Source organism: Macrobrachium nipponense, chromosome 6, assembly GCF_015104395.2.
Source record: "Macrobrachium nipponense isolate FS-2020 chromosome 6, ASM1510439v2, whole genome shotgun sequence".
In the NCBI taxonomy this organism is placed as follows: domain Eukaryota; kingdom Metazoa; phylum Arthropoda; class Malacostraca; order Decapoda; family Palaemonidae; genus Macrobrachium; species Macrobrachium nipponense.
The window spans coordinates 60,981,749-60,991,666 of record NC_061108.1 but is presented as its reverse complement, the minus strand read 5'-3'; the positions used below and the strand labels follow the sequence as shown (position 1 = coordinate 60,991,666).

The 9,918-nt window shown below is 33.1% G+C and overlaps 1 protein-coding gene across 2 annotated transcripts; it reads right to left on the bottom strand.

The window, feature by feature from the left end:
* Positions 1-359: 359 nt before the first annotated feature.
* Positions 360-4,499, bottom strand: LOC135216756 (uncharacterized). Of its 2 annotated transcripts, none has more exons than XM_064252231.1 (3): positions 4,359-4,499; positions 2,782-3,020; positions 360-697 (listed from the first exon to the last, which is right to left on the bottom strand). In XM_064252231.1, exons 2-3 carry the CDS (start codon positions 2,840-2,842, stop codon positions 441-443), a joined length of 318 nt encoding a protein of 105 aa, XP_064108301.1. In that variant the 5' UTR covers positions 2,843-3,020; positions 4,359-4,499; the 3' UTR covers positions 360-440. The 2 variants fall into 2 exon arrangements, with proteins under 2 accessions (XP_064108301.1, XP_064108303.1); XM_064252233.1 differs by having other exon boundaries at positions 2,782-2,954; positions 4,359-4,459.
* Positions 4,500-9,918: the final 5,419 nt, after the last annotated feature.

Here is a 9,918-nt window from a genome sequence, read left to right as displayed (position 1 = left end):
AATCGAGAAGTTAAGAGGGCATTGCGGTTATCATAGTTGCACATACACACCCGCACACTCATATACATTTATATAAATGTGTGTATATATATATATATATATATATATATATATATATATTTACATATATATATAGATGTATATACACCTATATACATACATATACCCTCTTCAGTGCAAAATGTCTGGTTTGGGTCCCTGCCGAAGACAAGTGATTTTGTGCCCAAGTCGTCTGTGCATCTGGTAGTTAGTCAAATATGGTTGGTGGAAACCCAGGAAAAGTCTGATGGTGAGCAGGAACGCTTTGCAAAACTGATAACAGATCAAAAGGAGTTTGTGAGGAAAATCTAAAAAAGTCATGATTTTCATCTGATACAGAAGTCAATTTATTTACGATAAGAAAACAAGACAAAATGTAAAGAATCGTCATCCATGAGAATCTAATAATCCTGACAAATGACATAATTATAAGCGTTGCAAGAAACATCGTTGAGGTAATGGAAACGATTCCCGCCCAATTCCACGCAGTTCTCTTGCTCTCCTCCGAGGGGCTCTTGTTGGCACTCCTGCTGGGAGGTGCAATCGTAGGCCCAGAAGGGCGTTCCCATTTCCACGGGGTTGCCTGTATTCGTGTGGAAGAAGTGACCTTCGATGACCTGGTCGCTCCCGTCAGTCCAGAAGCTGTATTTTGATAGACCTGAAGAAGGTGAAGGTAATGGAAGTTTCCTTATTGTATTCTGTAAGGAGGCCTCTCTCTCTCTCTCTCTCTCTCTCTCTCTCTCTCTCTCTCTCTCTCTCTCTCTCTCTCTTATCTATATATATATATATATATATATATATATATATATATATATATATATATATATATATATATATATATATATGTATATATGTATGTATGTATATGTATGTAGTGTAATACATATGTATATGTATATGATATACAGACTGCACTTTAAGGCATCGTTTATCGGCTGTTGGGGGAGGGGATGGAGCTGATCACTTCTCTTGTTGCTCTAAACAGCTTCGCTTTTCCGCCAAAAGCGTGTTAGGGTTACAAGCGTCAGATTCCTTATTCATTTTGTAAGCAAGAAATTGGAGACAATACCTGACCGTTCCAGTAATGTGGAAGATGCAAATATGATGTTTATTTATGGGTTTTGCAACAATGAACTTCACTGTTATAAAAAAAGGAAATTAGCGATTAGGCCGATGGGAATGAAATGCTTCCAAATCAAATGTATTCTTTAGGGTAAAAATGCAAGCATCATTGAAACCCTCTCCCTCTCCGTCAATGGTATTCACTGGAATCCGATAAAGGAAAGAAAGCAAGCCGAATGGAACCTCCCCTCCATCAAAGATAGGACTATTCATTGAACACCGATCAGAGAGTTAAAACGTATTTTCAAAAATCTCTCCCTCTCCATCAAAAGTATTCATCATACACCGGTCGAAGGGGAAAACATACTTCAGAAAATGCTTTCGTCTCTGCCACATGAAAAAGAATGGGAGCACTATGGAAAATTGACTTCTTTTCAGTCTTTCCTGAAAAACGAAGCACGTATATTCATGCAGTGATTGGAAGAGGTAAAAAAACTGACGTAGTTCAAAGTGCAGCTATATATATACATATATATATATATATATATATATATATATATATATATATATATATATATGTATATATATATATATATATATATGTGTGTGTGTGTGTGTGTGTATGTATATATATATATATATATATAATATATATATATATATATATTAACTGAATCACGAAAATATGGAATGTTATGAATATATAAGTAGGGACAAAATACACGAAGGAAAATGAAACAATGGAATACCGCTGTGAGAACTTTCGACTTCTCGTCCTTTACTAAGTCCAAGAGAGGTCGAAAGGTCTCTCTCTCTCTCTCTCTCTCTCTCTCTCTCTCTCTCTCTATATATATATATATATATATATTATATATATACACATATATATATATTATATATATATATATATATATATATATATAGTATATACATACATATATGGTTTGTGTTGGGGAAATACATATATGTGAAAATTTACAGACTTATTAATCCATCAACGAATAATTAAGAATTTTAACTCATTAATTTTTAAGATCTTTACATATTAAAAAGTAATCTCTCGACTTATAAAACGCGTTGACTGGCAATGTGGCTAAGACAAAAGTGACCTCATTCATGTGTCATCTTCATGGGAACAGAACAAAGATACGCAGATGTTAGCGCTAAACTTTCCTAGAAGCGAGGCTACATCAGGGTACCTACTAAATACCCTAACCTTTTATACTAAGATTTAATATTTATTCTATTCAGTGCATAGCCCATAAAATAATACAGATTCCTTGAAGGAAGTGAGGGTTCCACCTCCTTAAGATGAAATTGGGCGAAGTTAGTTGCAGATAAAAAAAAAATCTCGTCGTAAAATCCAGGGATTGGTTATCAATGTCAGAGAATATGTGTGAAATGGTGGCCTTACAGGTATACCTTGAGCAGATGATAGACCCTTTTCTTAAGTTCAACAAAGCAGGGAGTATTTTTCATCCTAACTTGGTTAAGTTTTGAATTTTAAATGAGAAAAAAGGAAACCTGCATGAGAATAGCGGTATTATTTAGATTCTTGAAGACGTTTGCTGCACTAAACCAGGGATGCAGTCTGTTTACAAGATCACAGGCTAATTAGTAATGATGCAAGTGCACTGAATCATTCATGCAGTCTTACAAAGAAACCATAAAAGACGTTACCTTTCACTTTGAGGTAATCGAGAATGTAGGAGTAGATTGATAATGAATCCAAGTTGAACATCTTTCCTTTTAATTGCTCTTTGCAGAAATTCTCCACCTCTTGCCAGGTGCCCCCGGTGTGGACATCGATGAAGAGGCAACGGTTGCCCACATCTTCAAAGGGCACCTCGCACCTGACGCCGTGTGGGCAAGAAAATCAGCACAGTGACTCACACAGCAAACACCATAATCTTAACTCACTGAAAAAAAGACGTCGAATACTATAACAGCGGCAGTGCCTCATTGTGAAACTCTGGGAGCGCCATAGAAGTCGTCGTGATGACAATGACGTATTTAAGAAGCTGTCTGAAGTTGTTTCAGTAAATGACGTTCGAGCCGAAAAGTAATGTCATCTTAATGATAAAGAATAAGGTAAGAATCAGAATTTCATAAGAACAAGATTTTTTCATATTTGGTCAGTCATGATGTCAATCTTCATAATGCTATTATTCAGTAAAGTAAAATGAGATGTATTTCAATTACAACAACTACTACTACTGTTGCTACTACTATTACTACTTCTGCTAATAATAAAATAATAATAAAATGCAGACAAACTATTGGAATTGTCAATCCTTCCTCTAAGCACCAGGTTCTTGCTCCCAAAAAGCCCCTACCTGATGAAATCTTGCATTGAGCTTAGAATCATTCATGCAAAGAAAATTGAGCAGGAAAAGCAATCAGAGAAAAAGCAACTTTTCCACCATTTGTCATCGCTATTCTAACCCATTCAGATAAAGAAGTTTAAACGATTAAATTTTCATTGGGTGAGCTCCACTAACTCATAATTATAATTTCGAAGCATGATGCTTCACCACAGTTGTCAAGGAAATCGGGAAATTAGTAATTTATGTCTACACCATTAAATCACTGAATGAACATGAATGGTAAAACGATTTGCAGTAATGACAGTCAGCTGATCCCTCAGACTATTCCATAAGCGCATAAGTGAGCATTGAAATTTAGTGTCTTGTTTTGTTTATCCTCGGCTTTTTTATTATCAGCAACTCGTTGCTAGGATAGGATTCAAAGAATCACTACAATAACTGTTATATCTCGCTTTATCGTGTGTTAATATAGTACACAGAATAAAAAAAAAAATTTTTGGTGTCTCCATGAGCCATTTTTGGCTTCGTTTTGATGTCAAGCTTTGACCCTGTCCAAGAAGAACATGATTTAAACTGGACTGAGCTGCCAGTGACAAAATCCTAGGCTGTTTGTCTTCCTTTTGCGGAGGATGACAGGACGCGCAATCTGGTGCTCTCCTAAAGTCAGGAGCAACGGAAAAAAGTAATAAATGGAGAAGGAAACGAGCAGCACATAACGGAGGATGAGGTCACTCTAAGAACATAAGCGAGAATAAAACATGTTGTTAATCCCTTGAAACAACTGAACTAGTAGTCTATTTTAACCATTCATGTGCTATCATTTGCAAATGATCATGAAGAATCCTTTGGTAGCGAGAAAGTTTTGATCTCAAATCTAGTTACCCATATCAATATTTAGAGGGACAAAAGGCAGTGGATCTTCTGTCTTACCTTCTGCAGGAAAAATTCCCACAAAACTGATTAAAGTTATGACAATCAGCTGCGATGGCATGTTGCTTCAGGTGCTTTGTTTTGCTCTAATGACGCAGTCGCGAATGTATTCAACCGTTTTTATAAGGCAGCTATCAAGGCCGTATCCGCTGAACCCCTTTTCAAACGACACAGAAATTCTTTGGGACAGGACCTTTGTCAGCTGTGAAAGATCACGTCATTTGGGAAATATGTTCTTGAGATAAGGATTACGTGAAAAACATTGCCAAGAGAAAAGTCACTCGAACAACTAAAACAAAAATTGGGTTCTTAGAGTGAGCCAAACATATGACTCATTCTTATCCTGAATTACCTGTGGGAATTTAGCCGCTGGCCAATTTCATCACCTCTTCTAAGACATAAGCCTTTGCCATAATTTTGTTCGATAAAAGAAAAAAAAACAATAAAAAGATTCGTTCGCTAGTTTGCAGATAAGAGCGAGTGATCTATCAGACGAAGCTTTCATTAAAATGCAAGTCCCAAGACAATTCATCTTTGATTTTATTATTTTCAATTATATTGATTGATTTTATGAAATATAGGATGTCAAGCCAAGAACAGAGGCACCCGACAATGAAAGGGTGTTAGGTAGTTGGACAGCAAGAAAAAGAGAAGCAGATAAGAAATGAAATGCAAGGCTCTCAAGGCGCAACTACGAGCAATCCCTCAGTTGTACTAATAACAGTAAGGGAATTTTAGCATCAGAACTGCCCGACCTGGAAAAACTTGTAACCAAATAATTCTTTCCCCAATGTGTTCTGATAGGTCCCTAGTACTAAAAATAAATAAATAAATAAAAAACCTAATGTCCTGCACATGTCCTGCCACTCCCTTCTATTTATGGCCTTTCTATGCCAGTCTATATATCCGCTAATTTTCTTAGCTCGTCAATCCATCGTCTTCTCTTCCTTCCTCTGCTTCGTTTGCAATCTCTAAGGACCCATTCTGTTATTCGTTTTGTCCGTCTTTTATCTGACATTCTCATTATATGCCTCGCTCACGTATATATATATATATATATATATATATATATATATATATATATATATATATATATATATTTAAATATATAATATATCTAATATATAATATATATATCTATATATATATATATATTATATATTATTATATTATATATATATATTATTATATATATATATATGTATATATATATATATATATAATATATATATATATATATATATATTGTTACGAAGTGCCAAGTATCTGGTTACCATTCATCAATTATTACCTCACCAAAGCCAGACACCTGAACCCTCATAACACGTATTAAACGACTGAATACTCTAAAGGCAACAGTGATTCCTTAACACTTACCGTTATTGCAGAAAATCAGACTAAGTGCATCAAAACAGGTGTGAGGTAATCTTGTAAGTAATTAAATTAATCAAAGGGCATCACTCCATCAACAAATTTAAAAGTTTAAGTGTTTCCCTGATTTCAAAAGTCTAAGTACATCCCTGGTTCTAAGTCACTTCAAGTAAATTGAAGGAAAGCAAATCAATTACCACTCTATGATTCTACCTATCATCAATACAATCAAATGCAAATATACTGGTATAAAAAATAAAAACACTTATAAAAATTTTTAATAAAAAAATTTATTATTAAATTCAAAATTTAAAAGTGAAATTCACAATATCAGGGAAAATTACTATTACTTGAAAACAAAGTAAAGTTTAATTAATTCTTGAATCAAATTAAGTAAAATTAAATCAAAATTAATTTATCACAAAATTCAAGAAAATCAATTCAATTGAAATTCAAAATTGTTAGGCAATAATTGAAAATTTGAAATTAATTCACAAGTGCTAAACAACAACAAAACTTGAAAAGAATTCTATGTAAATGCAAATTAATTCACAAGTGTTAAATTTAATTAAATGTGCAATGATTAAGCAATGAAAATAACTAAGTCAATTAAATTGTGAATGCAAATAAAAATATAAAATAAAAAGACACACTTTAATAAGAAAATGAACAAGTGCACAAACAATGGAACAATCACAAACACAAAAATACGCAATGTGTAAAAGTGTAAATCTTTTTCACTCAAAACACTGTAACCAACAGTTTTTACCAAACCTTCACAACCATCTGTTATTAGTTAACCACAGTTCCCATCAATTATTAGTTAACCACACTCCCTATCCATTATTAGTTGCAACTAATAAAAATATAACACTTTACCTTTTTGGTATACCAACTTCTTTCTTTCTCTTGCTGCAGCTTGTCTTACACACTTTCACAAAAACCAGGCGCTGTTACGAAATAATGTTTGTTCAGATTCCACACAAAAATAAATTAAATAACACTAAACAAACTCTAAGAAATATCCAATATGAAATTCTAAGTTACGAGTGACCAATTTACATTACGTTAATATAATCTCAAGGATGTCGCGGGAGAGAGAGAGAGAGAGAGAGAGAGAGAGAGAGAGAGAGAGAGCGAGAGAGAGAGGGAGATCTAACCGCCTCGAGGTTCTATGATATAATGAAATCTTCTTCCCTTGCAAAAACTGGACAGGGCAGACTCCAGCCTGTTAAAAAAAAAAAAAGTCACGTACCCGATCGAAACGGAGGTTGAGCGATAATTAAGATTGACATGTTTTGATAACAACGCAAGACTAGATTCGATCGCTTATCAAAACGCGTTGACAGATTTGAGAAAGCAAACGGATCTCGCAGACCCTCTAATCTTACAGTGTTGACATAAATGGGGAAACAATCATAGCTTCGAAAAGACAAAGAAAATCTCTCTCTTTTTACATTCTACGTTATAATATATATATTCTTTTACAATACGTTATGCGAAATCTGAACACACATTTTAAAACATCCTATCTCTAAACTATCTAGGAATCTGAAAAAATGTTACACAATCCTACATGACATTTCAAAGAGGGGAAACATGCATTTTGAAAGTAGCAACATATAATAATATATAATATATATAATATATATATATATATATGTATATATATTATATATTATATATTTATATATATATATTATATATATATACTATACATAATTCTATATTTTATATATATATATATATATGTGTGTGTGTGTATGTATCTATGTATGTATATCTATACCCAGTACATACATTTTATTTTATTTTATTTATGCTTTTATTTATTTCTCCAGTTCAAACAGCAAAAGCTCTTTTGGATAGACAGATCACTATTGTAGGAACTATGAGGAAAAACCTAGGGGAGTACCACCAGCCTTCTTGGAGACAAAAGGGAGATAATAAATACTCCTATGTATGCATTTAGTGAAAACCTTACTCTTCTTTCATACTGCCCACCTAAAAAGAAAAAAGAAAATCGTCCTAATACTAAGCGCTATGCATGAGAAAGGAGATGATCCCGGTTCAGTTATGTTTAGAGATTATAAGCTTCTATAACTTCACCAAGGGTGGTGTTGACAGATTTAACCAGCTATGTCATACATACACATTGTTCGCCATTACGTTCATTCTATAACTTTTTGGATAAGAATGGAGCAAATTTCATGGTTCTATTGAATGGTTCCTCATTAACGAAGAAAGAAACTTTCAAGTAAAGAAGGGTTCATATCTCAAAAAGATTTCCTAAGATTTGATGAAACTGCATTTGATGAGTCGTGCTGCAATTACTACTCTACCCCATCAACAACTCCGTGATACCACAAGACATGTGTTGATGACAAACACGCTAGAAAAAGAAACAGCAAAACCCGAACCATTTAGTGGAAGGTGCAATTTTTGTCCCAGGAGTAAATATTTTATTGTGTTGAGCAAGTATGGCTCTTGTTATTATTACTGTTATTATTGTTGGGCATGATTGTCAGTTATGAGCTTGTGTAGGTCTGGTATTTAAGGTAATTTGCTCTGCCTTTTGATGAGCAAATATTTGGTTATGTTTGTATCGTGCCTCTTATATATTACCCTGTAATTGTTATTGTTTTATTGAATTGCCCCATTGCTGACTGCTGATGTTAGTTAATTATGGTTATTTAATGAACTAAAAAGAGGTATTTATTATATTGAGTTACTTTTATGTGTATTTAGGTTATTGGTCATATGACAATGATTTTGGTAATTGATGAATTATACTTTGAAGGTATTTTGCATATTGTTATTATGGTAATGTTCTTTATTAGTGAAGTCGCCTTTGTTTCAGAACCTGTTCTCAAAGTTGTAAATATATAAAGTCTATATTTAAAATAAATTAGGTTTAAGGTTACTTTGAGTATTTTCTTTTACTCTTACTTATCATTTAGTTGTTGCAGACCACCAGTCCATTCCAGTCTCAATATGTGTGCTTTAAGAACATGATCATATTGAAAAGTGATCATGACAGTCATCCATTTTGGGTACGTGTGTCACGAATCAGAAGTTCCCATAAGAAGGGAGAGTTCTTATTCATTCTTAGCCTTTGACTGTTACGAGCAGGTCTAGTCTCTCTCTATCTCTTTTCCCTGTACGAAAGAAATTTAAATTGTTAAATTTTTGTATAATTGCTATTAGTTGCAGAATCTGAACGAAAAGTGTAAAAATGTGTTAAGCCTTTCAAGTGTTTTTGGCGATTTTGGAATCTGCAGCAAAAATGAAAAATTCGTGGGGCAAGGTAAAGTGAAGCTATTACGGTCTTGAGTGCACTTAAAAATGCTTAAAAGTACTGAAAAGCGTTTATTAATGTGAAGTCATTTATTTTTTTTCAGATTTAAAGTGTTTTGTGTTAATGTTTTTGAATTGCATTTTTTATATATCATGTGTGTTACCAATTCTTAGTTATTTTACATTTTTGGTGGTGAATTTGATACTTCTCCACATTGTGTGTTTTCATGTTTTTACACTCACAATTTATTTAGCATTGCATACCTGATTTAATTCAACTTAATAAATTAATTTTGATTTAATTTTGTTTAAGAAATAATTCAGGAATTAATTAAATTTTATTGTTTTCAAGTGATAGTAAATTTCCCGAAGATTGTGAATTCCATGTATAATTTTTTTTTTTTTTAAAGTAAATTTTTGTATGTAAAGTTTTTATAACAATGTTCCATTTATTGACCACCAGTGATAGGATTTAACTTGTGTAGATATCTGCATCAGTGATAGATTGTGCCGTAACCCTTCAATTTTCTGGCAGTGAGTTAGAACAAGGGAAATACTTACACTTTTAAAAGTTGTTGCTGGAGTGATGCCCTTTAATTAACTTAAGCTTACAATGAACACCTCACAATTGTTTGAATGAACTTATTCTGATAACTTGCATGTTTAATACCCTTTTTAAGGGATCAGTGTTGCCTTTAGAGTATTCAGTCGTTAAGCTGAAAATTCTTAATATGAACCACATGGCCTAATACCAGGAATACCAAGTTATGCAATTTATACAAACAACATTTTATCTAAAAATTCTATTTAGAAAGTAATTAATGTAACAGATCACTATGCAATATTAACTTTAAAGTAATAAAGGTAACATCTTAAAAGTAAATGTATGTTG